General features: G+C 43.8%; 1 protein-coding gene across 1 annotated transcript in view; it reads left to right on the top strand.

Annotated features, from left to right (window-relative positions):
- Positions 1-25,926, top strand: part of FAXC (failed axon connections homolog) — a 56,593-nt gene that overhangs the window by 5,994 nt on the left and 24,673 nt on the right. The window contains exon 3 of the mRNA XM_019537789.1: positions 13,474-13,670. Coding sequence (XP_019393334.1) covers positions 13,474-13,670 — 197 coding nt within the window. The remainder of the gene's footprint in view (positions 1-13,473; positions 13,671-25,926) is intronic.

Raw genomic sequence — 25,926 nt, 5'->3', positions numbered from 1 at the left:
CATTGTGTGATATGATGGGTGCCCACAATGACCGCTGACAATGGTACCATCAGCTTGGACAGGTTTAAAGTCCAAACCTATAGTATTACCCCTAGGCTTGCCTTCCACCCGGTGGATGCGTAGCTCCCCATACCTGTTGTTCCCTGCTTGTGAATCCCAACCTAGGCAGCGGGGTGCCCCATGCACTTACAGAGCATACACATTCTTGCAGGTCATTAATGGACAACCGTGCATGTGCCACTCTTGAGTCTTCCTCTTTGGTAGGATATTGTGACACATTACCTCTTGCCCAAGGTCTATAGTGCTTTTGCCAATGTATGTGCTTTCAAGTAGCACTGACCTGCTTTGTTTTGCACTGACATTACCATGGAGCCTTACATGCAGGTGGAGGGAATCGCATGATGTAGTCCTCTTTGGCCGATAGTATGTTCATGTGGTCACATGCACCTGTCCTGCCATAATTTGTCAAATCAAGAGTACACAGAGCATTGCTTGTCTCAGTGCATCATGGGAGCATGATAGCAGGCTCTTTTTGGTGTTCTCCTGTCAGATCCATTTTGGTGTGCCTATTCACTGTGCAGGTCTAGGGGTGCACTGATAAAGATTTTCTTGGCAGATACCAATAACCAAGGATTAACCAACCGCATCAGCCAATGCTGATCTTGTAACTGATACTTAATAGTAGTGCAAGGCATTTTAAATTACTGACATAAATAGACCTTTTTTCTATTTATTTTGCATTTATAACAAACACATATGCCTCCTGCCTGCTTTGGCCCTCAGTGAGGAAGGTGGTGATTGTTTTATTCCCATACATGACTCCCCCTTACCCACAACTCCTACCTGCAGCTCTGCTCTCCATGCAGCCCATGCTGCTGTCCTGGGCAGGTGGGGTGGACCCATGCCGGGCATGCTTGGAGCATGCTGCTGTCTCAGCACTGGTGGGCCCCATGCAGCTAAGCTCCCGTGGCCGCTGGCCTATTTTTGACCTTGTGTTACATGGGTCTATAGCCCACTAAATTACAACAGGTTACCACTTAAGTGTGGCGATAGACAGAAGGCCATAACTGAATGTGAGGGACAAAAAATGAAAAAACAGAACGTGTGTGTGGATCAGAGGATCAAAATAAGTGCACCCTTGGGATGCTGAGCAGAGGACCCTGGACAATGCCCACTGACTCTCAGATACAGCTAGAGAGCCAGTGGCTACTGCCCAGTGGTGCTCTGAAGATAGGACCAGAGGAAACCCAGGAAAGCGGTCTCACAGTCCCCAGGGACCCTCTGGGCCAGAACCTCCTTCCTGGTGACATGAATAGCCAGCTTGGCCAAGGCTAGGAGGTTAACCAGGAGGTCCTGGGCTTTTGTGGGGCCACCCATGGCTGCTGGGGAGGAGCCACTTTTGCAAAGGCGCCTGGTGGAGCAGATTGTTTCTTGTGCAGCTTCTTGCGCTGCCTGTGCGCAGCTCAGTGTCTCTGCAGCAACCCTGTCAGTCCTGCACAGCCCTCTTGCTCAAGCCCCTGCTGTGTACGTGGCATTGCCATGGCAGGAGCCAGTAACGGTCCTTTGTTGCTGAGTGTGGGGACCTCTGACCACTCCCTGGCACCCCCTCCCCCTTCCACTGCTCGCCTGGACCTGTTGTCTGCTATGGGCTCAGGCTGGCAGTGGGACATGGGGACTGGGCTATGCTTGCCAGCGTGCTCTGGGCACGTGACCATAATTATTGCCTACAATGACCAAAAAAAAGTCAATAGCCAATAATGTCATTTCTCTTTTTATCGATGCCAGTCTGATAGCCAACCGACATATCTGTGCACCCCTACTTGAGACACTTTTTTGTGCCTCAGAGGATGTTGTCTGGAGGTAAGGAGGTAAGGACGTATGTATTTGGAGCTATTTCAAAAGGGGGACCTGCTGATTGGGAACACACAGCAGCGGTTACGTCCTAATAGTTGTGTGGAGAAGCTGGGAGCAATGCGAACGTAGCTCTAACTTTAACCCTGGATGAAGCAGTGTTAAGTCTGGAGCTGTTTTGCTGCATTTGTCTTGTTCCCTACTTGTCACTGTTAAGAGGTAACAGCTGCTGCCTGGTTAGGAGGAAAAGATCCCCCTGCCATTTTGAAATGGCTCCAAATGTATATGTGAGCATACCCTTGGGACAGCTCCCTTCTTAAATAAACCCCTACAACCCTGCTTGGCTGAAACAATAGACACTTGAGTGCAGTTTCAGTAAAAATTGTACAGATTTTGAGGATCCGAGGTATTTTGTGTCCCCCGCCCCCATTAAGTTTGAAGCTGTTATTGACAAAAAAGGCTTTCAGGCCATCTGATTTTTGTGTGCTTTTTTAAAATTTGATGTGAATTAAAGAAGTTTCCTTGTTTCGGCCCTACATGCATTGTAAAATCAGTAGTGCTGGAGGGAGGGAACCAGCTGGATTATGGCTGTCTTCTGACATTGGGAAAGCACCATTTTTTATCACTGGGCAGATTGGCTTTAAGCATGGTTTTGTTGTGTCACTGAATCATGCTAGTAACAGGAGGGAACCTTCTCTTAACCATAATGGGGGACAGTAGTTTTGTCAGTGACTTCAGGGAGAGCAGAATGAGGAAAAAGTATTTTTGAGGAACCAATTATTATTCTCTAAGCTGGTCCACTATTTCTGAGTTGAAGAAGCAGCTCTAATATCTGAAATAATCTGTGTCATCTTACTTGCTATGAACAAGGTATTAAGATACTTTCGGAGGTAGCATCTTAAGGAAAAGGCATGTCAAATAAAGTTGGAATTAAATTGTTGGGAAATATTTAGGATTGCTCAGAAACCTATGTTAGTTGGACTGTGAAACAGCACAGTTTTGAACTGAATCGTTTATCATTCTCTGCAGGAGAAATTTTAATGATCATGGGGTAGGGAATAGTTATTTGATGAATTTATCAGAGTATCCAGGCATGTTTTTTTTCCCCTTCAGTGTGAATAGAGGGAAGCAGAAGGTGATGCTTAGGCATCATGCAGTCTCCCTGGTGTCACTGGGACTGCCACTGAAAATATGTCCTGCCCACTAGCTCCCATTCCATCCACAGAGAAGCTTGGCATTCAGGTGAAGTAGATTACTTGGACAGGTCCTAAGTGCATGTCTTAGAGCCACTCTAAGATTACCTAGCAACACTTCTTAGATCGAGACGTGTTTAGAGGACCCCTCTTAGTTTGCCTACTTGATGTGATTGAGCTTAGGTGAACAGGAATAAGTGGGAAGGACTTTGTTTTGCTGTGGTAGTCCTAGGATCCACAAGTACAAGCACAACTGTGGAATATTTTGCTCAATATTTAATATCATAAAGAGAAGAGGGCACATCTACACAAGATGCTTACTGCAGAGTGGCCTAATTAGCTCTGCAGTAAAGTCTCTGAGTCTATACATATGGCCCTATTAGGCCCTAAACTAAGAAATGTTGCCATAGCTTAGTACTTGTCAACACAAGTAGTGTCCTATGGTGATGTTATTTAGCACAGCGCAACGCATGTGACAAGGCTGATGGGGCTGGCTGGGACATGAGGGTGCTTCAGTGCAGGGGCTGCCTGCTGGCTAGACCCACACTGAAGCACCCTTGTGCACAGCCAGTCCCTGTGCAGCATGTTGATCCAGGCTGGAGGAGCCCTGGGCTGGCAGGCTGATTCCCCTCGGGCCCCTTGCCAGCTGGGGCTAGTTTGACCCTGCTTAATGTGCCATAGTCCCAGGCAGTTGAATTTATTTCAGTTGAATTAATTTCACGGGTAGACATGCCCAGAATGTAACAATTACTTACTCCTCTTCAGGTCAGTCAGGTTATTCTTTCTTCTTGCATTTAGTACATGGTAGCAGCTAGAGGTTTGCGGGCTGGCAAATATGTGCCCTATCTACATTTATTTACATACCACGCACACGCTTTACCAAAACATTAGCTTTCCAAAATCAGGATATGTGTCTTAAGTGGGGAAGCTGATTTTCTGGGCAGAATAGAAGCATGGAGATACTGTAAGATGTCTGCTACTTCTTTTCCTTTTCTTCCCTCCAGAATCTTCATGGAGGAAGGGGCAGAGTCTAGAGGGACAGACTGGGAGAGGTGCAGTCATGTGGTCACTCACCTTTGATTCTTGCTCCACTCAAAATTTAAAACCACCTGCCTGGTATCAGAAGTAGCATTTCTATTCAGATAGCACTAGGGGAATCAACTGATTTCATAGCTCATTCTGATCTACCTGATTTCCTTTACTCAAGAGGTGTTAATGACTCTCTCGTTTTTTAATGATTTGGATATTCCACTAATCAAGCTATTCTTTCTTTAGCAATTTAGCTACTCCCGGTCTCTCTTCTCTTATTGTACAGCCCTAAAGATTGTTTTTAGTGTGTTTCCAAATCCTAGATCCACCCATTAAGTTCAGTCTTCAGCAGCAGCTTCAACAGCAGCTACAGTTTCAGTTTTTGGCTCAGCAGCCAAGAGATTTTGACAATCCAGCTGAAGATTTTTGCCTGAGGAGGAAAGGGAGTGTGAGTCAGCTGAAGATTAGGCTCTATCCCTGCTCTATGTAGTCATAATGCTGGAAAATCTTTCTTTCCCCCTGCATTCTGCCTTTCCAAAAATAAGGTTTTTTTCTTATTTGGGTGTGTGTAGTATGCAAGAAAATATGAAAAGAAAACACACACCTTGTTATTAATCCTTTCTTGACCTTCCAGGGAACATTGTGGCTTCACTCAGGCCTCCACACATGGCAAAGATATTTGACGGACTATCGGTTGGTTCAGTTGTTGACAGAACTCCTTGTCCATTTTTTGTTGAACATCTTTGCCAACACAGGCCACCACAGTCTCCTCAGCTGATGTATTTGCTTATTGCCTGTATTACTGCTGCTTTACCAGTCCTCCTGTCTTGAATATTGTCACTGATTGCTGATTGTTTCCAGGCTGTCTTGACCTGACCCCACTGCTTTGTTAGTGTCCGTGACTGTTGTCTCTCTTTCTATCCTCATAGAGTGAGAACTCAGTACTATGTAACTGGTGTACCTAGCAGTTATACTGTGTCATAGCACAGAACAGCAAAGCACTACTATGAAATCAAACAGCAAATAAAAAGCACTATGAGCTAAGCTGTTTGAGCTCCTATTTAGCGCCATGGGAATAAGGAAGCGTTAGAGGTCCATTTACTTCTTGCTCTGCCTTGTTCAGATGATGACAATAGCTTTGGCAGGTTGCAGGAGGCTGCTTGCCTTGTGACAGGTACCAGACAGCAAGGGAGAGGGCTGGCATCCTCTCTTGTTCTCTACCGTAGCCTGCTGGGTGTACAAAATAAAGTGATAGTCTTCTCAGAAAAGGAATTAAATAACGTGCTGTCCCTTGCACTGTTGTGAGAAACAGAGAAATAACTGTGACTAATTTATAGTTTATTCTCTGGCCTGTGCCTACAGGCTGCATTTTGGTTAGGGCCAAAGTTAGGAACAACGGTGTCCATTCTGAGAAAGTTTGAAAAAAGAAGTAATTCAAAATCAGAAAAATACATCAACATTTAAAGATTTCCTCTAAAAAATAAAAAAGTTGGCATTTGGGACTATCAAAACATTTTGGTTGGCTCTCATAAAATCATAGAAAATTAGGGTTGGGATGGAACTTCAGGAGGTCATCTATTCCAGCCTCCTGCTCAAAGAAGGACCATCCCCAACTAGATCATACTAGCCAAGGCTTTGTCTAGCTGGGTTTTAAAAATCTCCAAGGATGGAGAATCTACAGCTTATCTGGGTCACTTGTTACAGTGTTTTACTACCTTTCTAGTGAGAGGTTTTTCTTAATATCTACCCTAAAGTTCCTTGCTGCAACCTGAGACCATTGTTCCTTGGTTTGTCATCTGTTACCACTGAGAACAGTCTAGCACCATCCACTTTGGAAGCACCCTTCAGGTAGTTGAAGGCTGCTATTAAATCCCTCCTCTTTCTTCTCTTCTCCAGACTAAATGTACCCAGTTCTCTCAGCCTCTCCTCAAAAGTCATCTGCCCCATCCCCTGAACCATTTTTGTTGCCCTCCACTGGATTCTCTTGAATTTGTCTATGTGGTTTTTGTGTTAGGGGCCCACAATTGGAAACAGGACTCCAGATGTGCCTTCATCAGTGCCAAATAGAGGGAAATAATCACTTCCCTCACTGGTGGCAACACTTCTACTAATGCCGCCCAGTATGCTGTTAGCCTTCTTGGCAACAAGAGCACATTGTTGGTTTATTTCAGTTTATTGTTCACTGTAACCCCCAGGTCCTTTTCTGCAGAGCTGTTGCTTAGCCAGTTGCTCTCCAGCCTGTCCTGGTACATGGGATTGTTCCATCCTAAGTGCAGGACTTGGCACTTGTCCTTGTTGAACCTCATGAGACTTCTTGTGGCCCAATCCTCCAATTTGTCTACATCGCTCTGAATCCCAGCCCTACCCTCTATTGTATCTACTACTCCCTCCAGCTTGGTGTCACCTGCAAACTTGCTGAGGGTGCACTACTTCCCATCTTCTGGATCATTGATGAAGATATTGAACAAAACCAGCCCCAGGCCCGACCCCTGGGGCACTCTACTTGATACCGGCTGCCAAATAGACATTAAGCCATTGATTACTATGCTTTGAGCCCAATGATCCAGTCAGTTTTCTATCCACCTTACAGTCCATTCATCCAACCTATAGTCCCTTTGCTTGCTTGTGAGAATGTTGTAGGAGACCGTATCAAAAGCCTGGCTAAAGTCAAGGTATATCATGTCCACTGCTCTTTCCGCATCCACAGAGCCATCATAGAAGGCAATCAGGTTGATCAGGCATGGCCTGCCCTTGGTGAATCCATTCTGACTGGACCTTCTCCATGATTTTTTCCAGGGACTGAGGTATGGCTGACTTGTCTGAAATTCCCTGGATCTTCCTCTTTCCCTTTCTTAAAGATGGGCACTATATTTGCCCTTTTCCAGTCACCTGGGACCTCTCCCAGTCATCATGCTTTTTCAAAGATAATAACCAGTGGCTCTACAGTCACATTGGCCAAGTCCCTCAGCACCTGGGGGTGCATTGCGTCCAGCCCCATGGACTTGTACACGTCCACCTTTTCTAAATAGTCCCTAACCTGTTCTTTTCCTACGGTTGGCTTCTTACCTCCTCCCCAAACTGCTGCCCGGTGCAGTAGTTTGGGAACTGACCTTGCCTGTGAAGACTGAGGTGAAAAAGGCACTGAATACTTCAGCCTTTTCCTCATCATCTCTCACTAGGCTGCCTCCCCCATTCAGTAAGGGACCCACACTTTCCCTGATCTTCCTCTTGTTGCTGACACTTGTAGAAACATGTCCTGTTACCCTTCATGTCTGTTGCTAGCTGCAACTCCAATTGTACTTTGGCCTTCCTGATACCCGAGCCAATACTCTTACAATCCTCCCTAGCCATTTGTTCAAGTTTCTACTTGTAAGTTCCCTTCTTGTGTTTTAGCTCACTGAAGAGTTCCTTGCTAAGCCAAGCTGGTCTTCTGCCATACTTGCTAGTCTTCCTGCAGCGCGGGACTTTGTTTCTGTGCCTTCCGTAAGGTTTCTTTAAAGTACATCCAGTTCTCCTGGACTCCTTTCCCCCTCAGACTGGCCTTGCAGGGGATCCCACCCATCAGTTCCCTGAGTTTCTGAATCCAGGGTCCTTCTATGTAAACTTGTCTGATCCAGTCTGTTCAGGATGATTGCAGCTGTTTTTGCCAAGTTTGGGAACTTTAATCTTACCCTCTGTAAAAGTTTGAAGGAAACAGTTTTGGCTGCAGTAATTATTTCTGAAGAAGTCAAGATTGGGTATTTAGAATCTGATCAATTTGGGCCATCAAAATGGTCCATTTTCTTAAAGTCTTTTGTACTAGTTTAGAATTAGATTTAAACAAACAACCTCCTCCCCCCCCCCCCATGCTACAGTAGTTGGAAGGGTGAGGGCTAATTCCTTCAGGAAATCATTGTGAACTAAACCCAAGATGTCCCATGAAATTCTGCTTGCAAATTCCAGAGCTTCAAAGGAGCTGTCTTCACAACTGCTTTTTTAGACCATAGGTAATATATTAGGGTAGATTTTGTTTTTTATAACAATACCATATTCATTCACTGGTTTGCAGCTGGACTGACTCCTAAGCGAGTGTTTAACTGATAGTTGCTGACAATTGGTAGCAGCTCTAAAGATATTAAGGTTTTTTGGTTTAAAATATCTGCATTGTACTGTAACTTTTATTCAGGGATATCAAGTGTCTTAGCATATCAAGAAATGAATTGTACTTTAGTCTACAAGAAAACTACAAGCAAATATGGGAATACCAAGGGAATTTAAGACACATCAGAGTTTAATCAATGCAATATGATTAAGCCATTGTTGTTAGTCAGACCTTACCTGCTGTGCTTCCTAAATATTTTGTGCTTGAAAATGTAACCTTTAATGTTGTGGGAACATCATTCTTAACAAACAAATGCACATGCATGTGTATATACAGAAGTGCATATTACCATATTTACTCGATTCCAACATGAAGTTTTTTCCTATTTAGCATAGGGAAGGAAAAGTCCCTCATCTTTTAATCAAGTAAAAGGCAGAAGTGGGGCAGGCAGCTGCTGTAGCTCCAGCTCTTACCCCAGCCCCCAGGTTGGAGCCACAGCAACACCTGTTGCTTGGCTCCCTGCCGCCATCTGCACCTTCTGCCTCTCCCCATTACAGTCTCAGATCCCTGCCCTCTCTTCCCTCTTTCCCCCATTACCCTCCTTCATCCATCTTCCCAACCTCACCTCACCCACGCCATTTACTCTTGCCCTGGCACCAGAAGCCTCTGTCCTTGCTCCAGCCTGGGGTACGGAGCCTGGCCCTATAACAATGATACTGGCTCTATCCTGCTGCTATGGGGCTGTGTGTTGTGCCTCAGGCTGGAGTGGGGACAGAGCCTGCTGCTGCCAGAGCAAGGGTAAATGGTGGGTGGTTTGGGGCAGGTGAGATGCATAGGGTTCGAGGAAGAGGATGTGGTGGGAGGAAAGGGAGCTCAAGGGCCTGAGACTATGATGGGTGTAGGCAGGGATCAGAGGCTACAGGGGTGGGGCAGTCACAGTGGGGGTGGGGAGGGCAGGCAATAGGAAGACAGCTGCCTCCTCCCATCCCTCCACTGCTTTCCTTGCTCCCACTGCCCCCTTACTGCCTGTCACCTCCTGTTCTTCCTGCAGCCTGTTCCCTTAATGCCTCCCCCTATGCCTAACTCCTGCTGCTGCTCCCCTACCACTGCTTTCCCTGCTGAAGTGGTGGGGACAAATTTTAAGATCATCCTCCAATAATTAGATTCTGCATGTGGAAAATTATAACAAATTTTATAAATTTTCCATGTGTAGAATATTATTATTTGGAGGTTGTCTTAAATTCAGGGTCATCTTGGATGCAGGTAAATACAGTATATATAGCCTACACTAACTTTTTTAATGAAACCACTTTGATTTTTGGTATTACAGCAAAAAAATTGTACTTGTGTTTTATGAACACCTAACCACTGCTTCAGATATTGATATTTTTATCACAACAAAAAGCCTGTGGAAATTAGCAGATATTAAAACCAACAGTGCTACATACAGAATTAATAGGGTTTTATAGAATTAGTATTATTCTCGATTAATTCTTCTACATGGTAGATAAAATATTTATCTTTTTTTTATTTTAGGTAATCTGTATTTTTAGCCTTTTTACTATGAACCAGCACAGCATCCATCATTCCTTCCCCCTGATATGCAAGTCAGGTGATACCTATTGCATTATTTTTGCATATCTAGCATCATATTTTTTATCCTCAGATCATATGTGTGGATGGGCAGGAATCCCAAAATGGCTTGAAGCAGAAGGCATTGTGTTCCCAACAATATTCTTTTATTATTTCTTGTATGTTGATCTAGAAGGAATATGTGCCTGGAAATGACCACACATTTGTAATGCATTGTGCATCTGTATTTCAAAATGTAGTCAGGGTGCTGAATTCTTCTGCTGATCTTTGGTCCCTCCATCCCCATCGCGATGGAGACATTAGTACTTCTGGCAGCAAAATGAGCTGTTTGTCCATATAATCCCTTAATGAATCTATAATAGATTAATGGAAGATAAATATTGGAGGCCTAACCACATTGTTGACACTGAAACTTAAAAAACCCAAGGATCAGGCCCTCAAACAAATTTAGATTGGTTTAAAAATGACAAGACTTAAAAGTGCGCTAAATTTGAAATTTTTTTTATTTGGCTTCTCATTTTGAGCCTTCAGGGTATAGGTTTTTTTGAGTTTTTCTACTGTGTTTTTGAAATTTATTCTGTTTTTTAATGCAGGTGGAGATTCTTACATAATAACAAGACTCAGCAAGATTATTCCAAAGCTCAATAATAAAAAATAGCATGGTATGTTGTTAATATTAACGTGGCAGGACACTTGATGTGTCCGTCACTTTAAGTGGTTAGGTAGCCTGTTGAACCACCGGCCGGTGGTGGTCAGGGCTAATTGCAGATCAGAGCCAGCTGACCCGGGGGCAGCAGTTGTGGCTAGGCCTAGTCTATAAGCCTAGACCCTGAGAGCAGGCTGGCAGTAACATCTTGGGAGCTGGTGTAGGAACATCACCAAGCAGGAAGGCTGCCACTCCTGAATGCCAACAAGGAGAAGGACATCCAGATGTTTGGGCAGGAATTAAGGGGATGGAGGAGGTTCCTGGGGATCCAGAGCCCAGAGAGAAGGGCTGAATACCTGTGGTCTATTGAGTGGCTAGATGAGCCCAGAGAGAGAGGGGCTGAGTGCACAGGGGATATAGTGAGAGATTATGCAAGCCCTGAGGGAGAGGCTGATAGGCCAATGCTTGAAACAGACCACAGTGGAGATTGCCAGAGCTGGGTGGGTGGGCTTGGAGTTCTCTAGTGGCCTCAGGCCAAAGGTCCTTGGGGGTCCATAGCTGAGAGAGGAAAGGGTTTAAGACGGGTGCAGCCTGGGATGATGATGGCCAGTGGGTCCAAGAGTGAGCTGGGATCAGAGATGTAGGACTCAGAGGAGAGATGGAGCCAGGGGGTCCAGTGGCTAGCAACCCAGGAGAGGTGTTGGATGTCTGTGGGGGGCAGAGAGAGGTGAGCAAGATCAGAGAGGTGTGAAGACTGGTCTCGGGTAAAACCTGAAACTGCACCCTACTAGGAGCTGGTTAGCATGGTGGGGCTACCTGTGGCGAAGCAGCCTCCTTGAAATGCCATGCCTGGGCCACTCCAAGGAAAGGCAAGGATGGGATGCTGGAAAGCTTAAGTGCCCACTGCCTTGTGGATGACACCATGGAGGGGTAATGCTAGGGAAGCACACCCCACAGGAAAGCACTTGGCAGGGAAGATCGGTATCGTGGATCCAGAGGCCCAGTGAGGGACCAGGGAAGATTGGTATCATGTGGGTCCAGAGGTCCAATGAGGGACCAGGGAAGATCAGGATCACGTGGGATCAGAGGCCTAATGAGGGACCAAGGAAGACCAGGATCATGTGAGTCCAGCGGCCCAGCGAGAAGCCAGGGAATAGAGGGTAGGACCAGAGGGGTTCAAAGCCTGGTGTTCTGAGGCCCAGTGAGGGGCCTCAGGCCTATTGTGAGGGCCAGGGAGTAGGGTGGGACCAGTGTGGGGCCAGAAATAGAGTGCAGGCTGGATGGCTCTGAGGGACAAGGGACCAAAGAGGAGCTGAGAGCCCAGAGAAGAGCTGGGAGAAAGACCGAGGGGCCTAGTAGTCCAAGAAAAGGTTGGATGAGACTGAAGGGCCTGGGGGCCCAGAAAGGGGCTGGAGAGGAGGCTGAGGGGTCTGGCAACTGGAGTGGGGTTGAGAGGCCAAGGGGTTGGAAGGCCCAGCAAAGGGCAGTGTCAGCAATTGGTTGAACATCTGTGAGGATGCCATCTATGAGGCATGGGACATGGTGTAGGGGAGGTATGGAACCATGCATTTGGCCCACAAGTCCATGACCCCAATTTGGGTGGTTATTAGAGTAAGACCAGGGCAGCCTCCCATGCTTTTATCATTATATTTCCATCAAGCCATGGCAGGTGAGATAGGAAGATGCCGTAGGGGCAGAGTGGGAATGGTTGTGGAATCACCAGGGGGCATCATGGCATGATAAAATGGAGATAATACTTGTGCAATAAGTCCCTGGTAGTACAGTCTGATCTGTACATGCTGGCCTGTATGGAATCTCATGCATTTTAATGGGAATGCAGACTCATGTCTGGTTCTTGTGGATCTGATTGAAGAAAATGAGTGGCACTTGCAGAACATCAACTGCTGAAAGGGTTCATAAAGCTCTACTTCCTTCCTAGCCAAAGAGGCTAGGAATGTCTGTCTAAACTAGGCTTACTGAAGGCCTGAAAGAAGGTGGAGGCACTTGACTTTGGGATTTTTTGCCTATTGCTGCTCTTGAGAAGATTGAGGTGGACTTCAGTCCCTCTTTCTCCCATTTTCAGTGTGTGTGCGCAGATTAGCTGCATTTTCTATCTCAGGGCTATGAGGATATTTAATATTTATAAAGTGTTTTTAAGAGGAGAATTGCTGTTTTGTGCAAGTCCCAAAGTTGGTTTTTGTTCTATGATGAAAATTCTTCAGAATATTGGGTCCTGAGCTGTGGGATGCTGGATGCCTTTAATCCTCTTTGGTTTTTAATAGAATAATTAATACACACTACAGCAAGTGTGAAGGGCAAGTTACATTGCAGGATCAGGCCTACTGCTTGGTATTAAAAAATGACAGGTAAATTTTCTTGCTTTAGCATTACTTTTGCTGGAAAAAACTTTTTGCCTTTCCCTTTAGGCTAATACAGACAGTCAAAAAGCCTGAGACTGAATTGATTCAATCTATGCAGGTTAGTCTAAGCTGTATAGATTGAACTGATAAGCAAGTGAACAGACATTCACTTTTTGACATTGCAGCCACATGCCTGCAATGGCTCAGGGGGTGGTAGTGCGCATCTCCTTGCTTGACCAAAGCAGAAAGGCATGGACCAAGCCTGTCTGCTTGGGCCAAGGCTAGCCCACCCATCCTGTAAGTGGGGAGTTGCGGGGGAGGTGCAAAGCAACCTGGGATGCTGGGGGACTGTATGTTATCTTGAATCTGGAGAGGATCTGGGACAGAAGTTCAGTAAACTGATTTAATCCAAATCAGTTAAGTCTGATACTACACCCATCCATGTTTATCATAAACTGTTTTTGGCCATTTTGAAAGTGGTTTATGTGCATTGAACTTCTGTTGCGTTACAGATCTGAACTGATTTCTGATCCCTTATACTTGTTTATGTGTAATTTCTGTCCGTAAACTTAGAGTCAGGTTGCTGCTGTTTGGTAGTTACCTTGAAATTAGAATATTGCTTTTGTGATTTGGATAATTGCACCTTTTTATTCTGATTAAACAGAAGCTGAAGGGCTTTTTGTGTATGTTTTTTGTTTCTTTACTTGCTTCTTTTCTTAGAACTATTTTGATGGAAAACTTTCCCCTCAAGGGAAAATGCCCTGGATTGAATACAACCACAAAAAAGTATCTGGCACTGAGTTCATTATTGACTTCTTGGAAGAGAAACTTGGAGTGAATTTAAATAAAAACCTTGGTCCACATGAAAGAGCTGTTTCTAGAGCAGTGACAAAAATGGTGGAGGAGCACTTCTATTGGTAAGCTTGCATGATAAAGCTAATTCTATTCTAATGCTACTAAACCTGCAGCTGCACTTTTTGCCTGGAAACAAATGTCTATATGGTCTTTTGAAAAAAAATCAGAACCTACTTGTAGATCCCACATTCCTTTTTATTTCTGAGAATTGGTGCCTGTCTCTGCTTCTGCTGTTGGTGCTGTAGTGGAGTAAAATGACTGTAATGAAGATTCAGACACAGTCCTTTCTCTGCAACTTTATAAAAGCCAGTAATGCAGTGATTTTTGCAGTTCTTTCACACACAAACTTTCTTGGCAGTCTTATCCAACCGATTGCTCAGTCTAGTTAATAAGAGACTAGAATATGAGATTGCCAAAAATGAGAAGAAAAATCTATCACTTAGTCTTAGTATGGTATAGTAATGCAATATTTTGAATTAATTCTAAGCTATATATATTTGCATGGTCACCTTCCTCCAGTACAGTTTAGCTGGTCATGTTTCATTGTTATGCTGTTAGTACTCATAATGGGTTTTGCTAATACATTGTTAGTAGTCACTATAACAGAAAGAGGTAGTTGAGCATACAGGTAGGTGAAGAATAAAATAGATGGAGTTAGCAAATACAAGTTTTAATATTAGTAATCTACATGTTTTATTAACACATTTAAAAATAATTTCTGTATTTGCTTTCCCTTATTTTTCCATTTATTTTTCAGTCATTTTTTCCAGATTAGAATAAAAGGAAGTAAAGTAAGAAAAGAATTATCGGATCATCCAGTCTCTGTCCGTGTAAATAAATGGATTGTTCCTTGCAATACATTTTCTAGTCTGGATTCATTTTGTTGAATTCGCTTTTGTGTTTTAATATTTTTCATGATGGCATACGTGAAAATGAGTTGACCTTGGTTGTCTGTGTAGCTCCTAGAGTGGAGATGAGTGGCATCTCAGGTACACAAGCTTTTACATTTCCTCTCCTGTTTTATCCATTGCATGCTACAGAACCGTTCTACAGTGATTTTGATTTATTTCTATGTGGATGGACTTTAATATCAAAATAATCAGATTTAAATTGTGGCATTTGGAACACAAAAGCTGTTTCTAAATGTATTGTTGACAAATAGTATCTGCAGCTGATCCAATAAAAGATGTCACCTCCAAAATCACCTTGCATTCTGAGGATGGTGTTTCCTCAGAACTACGTGCATCGTTGTCAGGCTTCTGTAGCTGCAAAGGCCTCGATCCAGCTCTGCCTTTAGAAGCTAAGTAACACTTACACAGCTGAAATTAGCTATGTTAGGGGTATTTCTGGCCATTTAGGTGTATTTTGGATCCTCCTTTTCCTCAGGAATGTATATAAATCACAACAATAACAAAAATGAGGAGGAGGTGCTCCTACCCTGGGGGTCTTTAAGAGGAGGCTAGATGTCTACCTGGCTGGGGTCATTTGAGCCTGGTTTTCTCTCCTGCCCAGGGCAGGGAGTCGGACTTGAAGATCTACAAGGTCCCTTCTGACTCTCCTTCTATGAATCTGAGGGGGAGGGCAGGCCTTTCACCTTTTAGCTTAGGAGATGGGGTACAGATTGCAGGTTATATTCATCCAGAGGACGTTTAGAGTGTATGGTTTCCACTACTAGCAGAGTGCTCCATTCCCTAGGTCCTCTCTTTTTCTTCTGTTGGAGCTGGACCACTAGGAGTCAAGAGGGTGAAATACATGGGGTCAGAAGGGGAACAGCCATACAGGTGTGGCTTAGTGAAATAAGACCTGTCCTGGAAGGCAGGATGCCCTGGGTTCTGGCTCCTGCTCCTTCCCCCAAAGGCATTTTTTCATTTAGTAGTCATTGTATAAAATTGGTAGATAGGAGTGGGATAGCTTCTGCATGACCTTCAGCCAGCTTCAACAGGACATGTGAAGGATGGTCCTGGCCCTGCCTTGTTCATGGCCTGGTGGCTTGTGCACTTTCCTGGGAAGTTGGAGATGTAGGTTCAAACGCTGCCTAGGTGAGGTAGACCTAAAATCTAAGTCTGCTAGTCCCTGGCAAGTACCCTAACCACTAGCCTATTGGGCCTTCTTACCGTAGCATCAGTCAGGTGCTGGTTGTGATTTAACATTTTTTCACAGAGTTTATGTGCCTTCCCGGCTAAGATAGTGACCACAGTGCAGTTGGGTTTGACATCCATGTAGGAGAGGAGACTGGAAGAAAATCTACAACAGTAGCATTTAACTTTAAAAATGGAGACTGTACCAAAACGAGGAAGCTAGTTAGAAGTTAAAAGGGTCCCCAAAGGAGGTAAAGAACTTGCAAGCAGCATGGGAACTGCTTAAGAACACCATATTGGAGGCACGGAGCAAATGCATACTGCAAATAAAAAAAAAGAAAAGGAAAATGAACCAAAAGAAAGCCAGCATGGTTTAAAGGCAGAGTTGCAGAAGTAATAAGAAGAAAGAAGGTTTCTTTCAAAAAGTGGAAGTCAAACACTAATGAGGAAAATAAAATGGAGCATTACCTCTGGAAGATCAAATGCAAAACTGTAATAAGACAAGCTAAGAAAGAATTTGAGGAGAAATTTTCTAGAGATGCAAAAGACAACAACAAAAATGTCTTTAAGTAGCTTAGAAGCCAGAGACCTGCCAGAAAGTCAGTTGGGCTTCTGGATGATCAGGATGTAAAAGGAGTGCTAAAGGCCATTGCTGAGAAACTAAATGCGTTCTTTGCATCTGTCTTCACTGTGGAAGATAGGGAAATTCTGACACCAGATCCATTTCTCTCCAGGGACAGGTCAGTGGAGCTGACACAAATTTATGTTTCATTTGCTGAGGTCATAGCGGAAATCAATAAACTAAACAGTAGCACATCACCAAGATCCAATGACATTCACCTTAGAATCATGAAGGAGCTCAGATCGGAAATTGCCAAACTCCTAACTATAGTATGCAACCCATCACAAAAAACAGCTTTGGTGCCAGAGGACTGGAGGGTTGCTGATGTGACTCCAATATTTTAAAAAACACTCTAGAGTGGGGCCTGGGGACCTACAGGCTGGGAGAACCTAAATTGTGTTCCTGGAAAACTGGTAGAAACAATAATAATATAAAAAAGAGTTGTTCAGCACATGAATGAATATGACTTGCTGGGGTGGAATCAACATGGCTTTGAAAGGGAAATCATATCTTACCAACCTACTAGAGTTCTCTAAGGGTGTCGGTAAGCAGGTGAATTGAGGTGATCCAGCTGACATAGTATATTTGGACTTCCGAGAAGCCTTTGACAAAGTCCCTTCACAAAGGCTCTTAACTAAGTTAGGCAGTCGCAGGATCACAGGTAATGTCAACTCGTGGATTAGAAACTGGCTCAAAGATCTCTCTGTTTTGTATGATGTCAGATGTCTGGTATCATCATTCAGTGTGCAGATTGTGTCTGCCCTGTCTGGGCATTTTTAAAGATTGCGGTATTTGATTAAGTGCTGTGCTGTTGGCTGGACACTAAGTTCATACAGGGGGCTGTCCAAGATGTTCATTTTGTGGAGCATCTCTATACGGATTTCAGTCTGTTCAGCTTGACCCATGCTTCTCTGTCAAAGGTGTGCCCAAGGGGAGACTTGTTTGATGTTGGTATAAAATACTGTAGGAATAGGTCTGATCTTTCCCAGCAGTCAGCCCACTCTATTGGTGCCCATAGGTTTGGTTCAGGAGCTTATGGGCTTCATGTATTAATAGTTTACGACTTTTAAGCCTCTTAAGCCTTCATATCTTTGGGTCTTCAGTTAACAGTTGATGGAACAGGTGATTTTTGTCATCTCTTGCCTCTATTGCCAGTAATGATGTTAGAGTCTGTTTTCTTATGTCACTTGGTTTAGTACATAGAGTATCTCTGTGTGTGTGTAAATTGTGCATCTTGATATGAGTCTTAGTGCATTGTTCAATGTGCTCTTAGCTTGATGATTGTCCAGGTGGAAGAGTGATGATACTGATTTATTGATGCTCAACTTTAAAAGCCACTTGTGGAGATTAGCGACGAGTTCCATGTTTATACTCAGTATCTTCTCCAGTTCTGTCATATCAATTCCTTGGGCTACTATGGAGATATCATCAGCATTCGTATTGCTTAGATGTTGTATGTGGGAAGTCTGAGATTATATAAGTTAAAAAGTATTGGTGCTAGCACTGACCCTTGAGAGACTCCATTCTTCAGAGTTTGTAGTGTTTTTTTCTCCCTGACTAGTAGTGAGTTTAAATGATCTGCTGTAGAACATGTTCAGGATGAAAGCACATCACTTGCACTTAGGTATCATAGAGTGAAGTTTATATTTGAGGCCTTGGTGCTGTACAATATTATATTATAGGCTGCTATAATGTCATTCCGATATATAAAACAAAGAGTGATTATAAATGTTCAGTTTTCAAGATGGAAAGAGGATCCCCCAAGGATGTTTGTTGGGACCAATGCTGTTTAACATATTCAGAAAATATCTGGAAGAGGAGGTGAGTAATGAGGTGGTCAAATTTGTGGATGACAAAATTATTCAAAGTGGTAAAGACGAAGGCAAACTGTGAGGAACTACAGAAGGCTCTGGCATGCTTGAATGAATGGGCAACTAAATGGCAGGTTAAATTCAATGTAGATAAGTGCTAAGTGATGTATGTGGGCAAAAATAACCCAAACTGTACATACAGTAATGGTCTCTACATTAGCCCTTGCCAGACAGGGAAGAGATTTGGGAGTCTTTGCGGACAGTTGCTAAAAACATCAGCTCAGTGCTCAGCAGCCATCAAAAAGGGAAACACAATGTTAGGGATAATTAAGAGAATTATAAACAAAACAAAGTATAATTTTTTCCCCTTTATGAATCCATGATGTGTCCAATACTGTACCCAGTTCTGGTTCCCACACCTCAAAAAGAATATAGAAGAACTAGAGAAGGTCCAGAGAAGGGCAACAAGGATGATTAGTGGCATGGAGGGGCTTCCAAATGAGGCCAGGCCTATTCAGAGAGGGTTCGGGTGGGGGAGAACATGATACGGTTTTACAAATTATTAAGTGGCAAAGATAAAGTAAATAGGGATTTATTATTTATGAGCCCTCTCAATACAAGAACTATGGGTCACAACATGAAACTAGTAGGTAGTAAGTTTAAAACTAACACAAGGAAATTTTTTTTTACACATCATGCAACTCATTGCCACCAGATGTTGTGGATGCTGACAGTTTAGCCATATTTAAAAAGGTATTGGACTAATCCTTGGAGGAAAGGGGCACCAGTAACTATTGCACAGGAAGTCAGGAATACAGCCTCTGAATCAGAACTTCCTAGACCTTAAATGCTGGAGGCTGCAAATGAGAGAGAAACAGTGTGGACAAAACGCCTTATCATACACAGTCCACTCTCCCTTTTCAGCAGCCACTCTCTGTGTGATGCAGGATATTGGGCAAGATGGATCTGTGGTCTGACCCAGTAAATGTCCATTCTTATGTTCTTAAGGTCACAACAGAGAGCAAGTGCCTGAAGTGACCAATGACCACCCTGCTTTTAAACTAAGAATGAATATGGCAGCATAAACACCTAAAAGCAATGCATTTCCAAAGAACTTCAAATTCGGCTCATAGTTGACCTGCCAGTGGTTCTGATGCAACAGAGTACATAAGCTTATGTACATACATAAGCTTATGTCACAAAAACCAAGTTAAGTACATGCTTTAGTACTTTCCTGGTTCAGTGTTGGGTTTACTTTGTTCATAAGCACTATTTGAACCAAGGTTCCCAGAAATGAAAGGCTCTCCTAATCTAATTGGGTTGGAAACTATGGGGACTTGTAAATGTGACACCATTATCATGTTCACGTGACAGAAATGTCACTTTGTGTGGCTTAATGACATCACGCTGTACATGTGCAAGAGGTTTGAGGGTTTCGAATTAGTTTGCATCATAGCAAATTGCAACAGTGCAGCTGTCAGCTTGCCCCCTGGCTGTGGGAGGGGCAGGCAGGCTCTGCCAAAAAAATAAAATCAGGTCCCATGCCACTTCTGCATTCAGCTTGCTCCCGTGGCTGGCAGAATGCCTGGGGCTGCCTGGGAATGGGCTGGCTTTCCCCTAGGGCAGCCTGGGAAGGTGGCAAGAAGGTGGCTGGATTTGCTGGTGGTAGGAGAAGGCAGTGGAAATGGTGCACAGGCACTGGAAGCCTAGGTGGGTTGCTAGCTGGCTGGGTGCTGCCCCAGCTTGGAGGCACCTGATCCAATACTTCCCTGAGCCCACTCAGGCTTCCAGCACTCCATGCACTGTCCCCACTGCCTTTTCCAGCTGCCAGCATACCCAGCCGTCCTCCTGCCACCTCCCCATGCTGCCTTGGGGAAGCTGAGTGTGCTGATGGCTGGAGAAGGCAGCGGGGATGGTGCATGGGGCACTGGAAGTCCAAACAGGCTTGGGGAAGCGTTGGATCAGGCACCTCCAAACTGGGGCAGCACCTGGCCAGCAAGCAGCCTGCGCTCTTGGACAGGCTCCAGCTCTGGCTCTGACAAAAAAAGAAAAGGATCGGGTCCCTTACCATAATGTGATGGAAAAATTGAACTGGTTAATGGTTTAGCCCTCAGTATTTTGTTCTTTGCCCCACTGTTTCAATTTCGGGGGCATAGAATAACACCCCGAGGACTAAACCCCTGTCATGTGTACAAGCACCCTATGTTTTTGGCTGAAAATGTGCTCAGAAGGGCACAGGGAAAGTAGGATCTAAATCTGTGTAAATGGCCCTAGATCATGTTCTTATTGCTATCTTTAGCTGCATGAGTGCTACTTACTCTTTAAAATGGAGCTGGATTTGTGCCCGTTTTTTGTTTTGTTTTTTAAACTAATATGGATGCCAGGAGGAAGCTAGCGTCTTTGAAACCCAAATGACCCATCTCCTCTTTCTTCTACTGACTCTTACATATTCCATCAACTCACTGTTTTAAATGTGAAACTCTTCAGCCAGACGTATAGATCTGTTGTGTCTTTCATTACAAATTACTCTCTCCTACCTCTTACCCCGGTCTCTTCCCGGTGAGCTGACTCAGAACTTCTGATAGAAATTGAGGTTATTGAGATGGTGACTCAGAGAAGGGGCAATGGAAGAAGATGAACAAAGACATTGTATTGCATTGTTTGTTGTAGTGCAGTAGCTACAGTAGTGAGGACTGGGCTTGAGTCCATGTAGTTTTCCCTGCTACATCATTGAGGCAAGTTTTCCAGTGCAAGTCCTCCTCTGAACCAAATGAAACATTTGCTAGTTTGACTAAAACTGTACCGTTGCAAATCCTGTTTTGCAATGAATTGCCGTGTTTATATAGTTTCTTTCCCCACTGTAGCTACTTTAGTATAACAACGCTGATCCAATTTCAGATTGGGCAGGTCCTGAGACTGAAGCATTTAAAAGGGCCTTATTTTCTGTTCATTTAGGGTATGGACACATGAAAACTTGGAGCCCTTTCAAAAAGGGAATGTTTTGAAAGCACAGAGCCGGTACATACTAATGCAGAAAACCGGCTCCAATTTCAACACTCCCTCATTCAGGGGCAGAGTTGGAGCAGCATTTGGATCATTTTCAGCTAGTTCATCGCTAACAATTAGAATGAACTGGCTGCTGCCTTTTTGCAATGTTCCCTCTTTTGAAAGGGATGTACTGTGGGGGTTTTCACCTTCCTCTGCAGAACAGCATGGCCCTCTACATAGGATCTCTCAAGCATATATTCATAGAAGGAGGATGTAGGCTGGCCTGGTTCGTTTGATTTACCTGTGGCAGATTAGGGTGTTGACGTTTTATGTTAGGGTTGATGGTAGTTTTATGAGGAGTTTAGATTATGGATTTGTTTAGGATGGTTTGGATAGGGATGATCCTGCCTCAGGCAGGGAGCTGGGCTAGATTAGGGATGCTCACCCTCTAACCCATGGGCCATGTGTGGCCTGAGAGCCATGGCATTTGGCCTGTGGGGCTCCCCATGTATTGGAAAATGTGGTGGCAGGGGAGCATTGGCAATACCACCACCCTCCCCTGCTTTCAAATCCTTTCCCTTCCCTCCCCATGGGGATGTTCCAGAGCCAGGCCATGTACTGTTCCCACCCTGTTGGGGCTGAGCCAAGCCCCCCGCCCATGGAGCTGGGCTGTGCCCCCTTTCCTGCCTACAAGGCTGGGTTGGCATGAGAACATGCTCCCTTCCCTCCTTAGAGGGCCAGGTCAGGGCTGGTCCATACCTCTTCCCCACCACACAGGGCCAGGCTGTGGCTCCTTCCCGCTGCAGGACCTGGCCATACTCCTTTTCCTCCCAGCAGGGTTGGAGCTGAGTCATACCATCAGGGTTATCCCTAGGGGAGCGAATCGGGGCGATCACGGTGGGCCCCATAGAGCTGGGCAGAGTGGTGGCTCTGCATCCAGCCGCTCACTCCCCCACCCCACCCCCGTTGCTATTGATGGCGGTGGCAGCTTCTTCGGTCTCGGGCCTGTGGGATTGGAGTGGGGGCGGGGCCCCGCATGGGCTGATTTGCCCCGGGCCCCACACTCTGCTCAGGTCAGCTTTGCATGCTATCTTCCCCCTCCCCCCAACAGGGTGAGGCCAAGGTTGGGCCATGCCTCTTTGTTCCCCCTGTAGATTAGTTCATGCTCCTTCTCCCACCTACCCCCATATGGCCAAATGGGACCCTGCTGCACCCACCCTATGTGCCATGTCAGGACCACTGGCTGGATCCAGCCTGTGGACAGGCTGGGCACTGTCCATCTGGTCTGCTGGGCAAAAAAGATTGAGCACCACTGGACTAGGTGACATCTGGAGCTCTCTTTGAGCGCTACTTCTCTGTGATTCCAAGCTTTTGTGTGTCCTACCCTTACACTAGTGTAGTTCATGAATAACTGCATTGACTGTGGTGGGATTATATCAGTGTAAAACTGGCACAAGAGGAAAATCAGGCCCAGAAGCTATATCTGTGCAGTAGCCAGTAGGGTAACTGAGTGGGGGCTAGGGTTGCCCACTCTGACTGAAGCTATTCCTGGAGGTGTTTTTTCCCAACATAACATAATGTCATTAGTTGAACCCGTTCACAATATCAATTTCCCAGATTGCTTTCACTAGTCACCGGGAGAAAGATGTTGATTCCAGTTGACTTTTGACTTCCAACCAATCCAGGGGGGCTGGCAATCAGGTGGGGGCAAGCAAGGCAACAACCCTTGGTGTTGCCTTCTTTTGGAGGGTGCAAAACATAGTTGCCACTGCAGCAGCAGCAGACAGCATAGCTGCAATTAGCAGTGTGGTAGCTTAGCACTGCCTCATACTTTGTGGCTGCTCCCAATGCACAGCTGCTCTGCTGCATCTTTGGCAGTAACACTGTGCTGATTATACTCATATTCTCATAGTGGTAAAGCCTTTCTGTTTTCCAGTGAAAATTTGTGGCTGGACACTGCAGCCTCTAATTATGGCATTATGACACTTGTGATGTCAGGGGACTGTTTGCAGAGTAAGGGTTATGGAATGAGGCTCTTAATAGCAGATTGCAATATTGAGGTTCTTCGTTTTTTATGATTTTGTTGCTTTAAATATATTTATTACAGGCCATTTACTAGCATTTAGGAAATCTGGTCATAAGTAATGAATAGAAAACTGAGCTTTTCAAATAAAAAAAAACAAAGTAACATTCAAATTCACAAGAAGTAGGATTAGAACCATATAAAAATAGTCGGGATAATGCATCACAAAATGTAGTGTTTGTATATATCTTAATTTAATGACTTGCTTGTCTTCCATGAGTAGCCCATAAATATGTGGTATTATCTTATAGGTGTCCATGGCAGTATATACAACACAAATTGCTGTGTTAAAGATTTGCAACCATTCCTATTAACGTTTCTGTGCATTTTGATACCTTTATTCAAATGTCCTTTTTCAAGTTTTGTGTTTAAAAATAGGTATTTTTAAACGCACAGAGCCAGCTCCTGTAGCCTGGTATCTCTTGGAAACCATCTGATTTGAATACCTCTGGCATCTTAGAAGCTATTTCCTGCAAAAAGTGCTACCATAGAGTTTTTTCAGCTGACTGGAATGAGTTCCCAAAATATCTTGATACCAAGAATTGCATTTAATGTAGTTAAACTTGGAAGAGGGTACAGATATGCATAAGAGCATCTGATTCGTGTGGACCAAAATAATGTGTGGCACCTTCTCTGAAATGCAGCAATAAGTAGTTTGCTGTAAATAGTAATCAAAGATTACCTGCTCTTGTCTTTCTGGCAGTACCAACTATTTTATTCCAACATCCTCTGGAAATTTTTTCAATGTCCCCTGCCTAGGCAGGGGACGGAGATACATTCCTCCTTCAGACCTAGTCTTAGCCAGTACGTTTCCAAATAGAATAATTGTCTATCAAAACTAACCAAAATGGGTCTAAAACGTCCCAGTATTAATGAATGTAAACATTAAAATGTCCTTAGTTATGATAAAACAATAAAAATATATTTTGACATTCAGAAATGTTAGTTATGAGTTCATCTATTTAAAATTAATGGTTACTTCTGGCCTTCTGTGGGAAGTCTTTTGTCCTTTCAAAGTATAGTGCGTCTCTTTCTGCTTTGTAAGGGATAGTCTAGACTAGGAAAAGAGGTTGAGATGAAGTCAGGTTTCGCTAACCTACCTTGGATACATGTTTGTTTACCATGACCAAATGTCAGCTGCTTATCCCAAAGTAGATAAATTGGTTGGATCATAAGCTGGTGTACACTGCCACAGCTCCACAAAAATCAATTGAGTTTACAGCATTGCACACCAGCCAGCATTTTGAATTTGCCCTAATTTGTACTTGCTACCTTTGAGATTGCCTTTCTTTTGGACACCCCTCTCTTGTCTTGCAGCATTTCAGATAGGGGGTGCAGCCTAGCCAGGGCTGAGGATTCACCTTTCCCATCCTATCTCCTGACCTGTCTATTGAGCCCAGAGTAATTACTTGTGTCTGTTTCAGATATGCTGCTCTTTTGTACCAGTGCTATTTAACAAGCTATAATTATTTTATTTCTATACAAAAATTTTACAGGAATGTTAGTCAGGAGCATGCAGATTCTTAAAATAATCATATCATTTGAGACTACCTTAAAGCTGCATACAGGTGTGTTGTGCATTTCCTAACTTTGCTACTTCAATAATGTCCTTTTAACAATTTTAAGTGCAATTACAGATATAAAATGAATATGTCATGGTTGTTAAGTACAGATAAATCAATCTTTGGAACAGTAATATACTTTTAAAAGACCCTAGGTAGGGTCAGTTTTTTAAGTAGCCTCCAGCTGGCCTCTGAATTTGAACCTGCAGTTTTCCTGGCACACACTTCTTCATGCTTAAAAGCATGGATTAGTCTGAGTAAATCAGATGATGTCTACTTAGGTACTTTTTGCAGGAACAGATTCAATTTTGGGGGCTTGTGAAAACTGTGATCCAAGACTCGTCCATACAAAGTGGTAGCCTCAAGTCTGAGAATGATCTTAAAACTGGGCTTTTATTGGATTACCTAGCAGCATAGTTGTTTATCTAGAATAGTTTAATATTCCTCTTGGGTGCATCCACTCCTAAAGAAAAGGCATATTGCTACAAATGATGATGTGAATCTTAGGGAAGCATTTTTATTGTGTATGCTAATTAGATTTCCCACAAAAGTTTCTTCTTTCTGTCTTGCAAAATAGAAACCGCTGGACATGCTTGATTATGGTTGGTCCAGTGCCAGTTTGCTGGTAAGATCTGACAGAACAGTTATCTTGAGAAGACTAAAGGGCTGGATTGGTAGTTTGTGACAGCTGTGTTTTTCTAACAACAGTGCACCAGAGGACCATCCTCTTTTTCTTGCTGTCATATTACGTGTCTGGCTGTGTTTTCTGAAACAAGTAGATTCATTCTGTTGTAACATTCCTCCTCCAGGCTGATTCTTTTTCCAATACCGATCAGGTCAATGGACTGAGATGCAAGTACATTGGTTTATTGAAGTATGTTTAATTGGATTATTGAGCAATTTCCTTATGCTAGCTGCAAGATCAGGTTTCCAGTCATAAATCAAGATTATTAGTTTGCATCCTTTGACCTAATACAGGAACATGGAGGAAAGACTCCTAACTATCAGACAGTTTAAAATACCCTTCTACTTTCAGACAATTTTGTCTTCCTTCTTTTTTCATTTCTGTTCTGTACTGTTTGAGGATTAAAATAAATAAGTAAGTAAATAAATAAATAAATACATACATACATACATACATACATTCAGACATCTTTTTATTCAAAGATTTATG

This window comes from Crocodylus porosus, unplaced genomic scaffold, assembly GCF_001723895.1.
Source record: "Crocodylus porosus isolate Cpor-Errol unplaced genomic scaffold, CroPor_comp1, whole genome shotgun sequence".
Taxonomy (NCBI): Eukaryota; Metazoa; Chordata; order Crocodylia; family Crocodylidae; genus Crocodylus; species Crocodylus porosus.
This window is presented reverse-complemented; position numbering and strand designations above follow the sequence as displayed.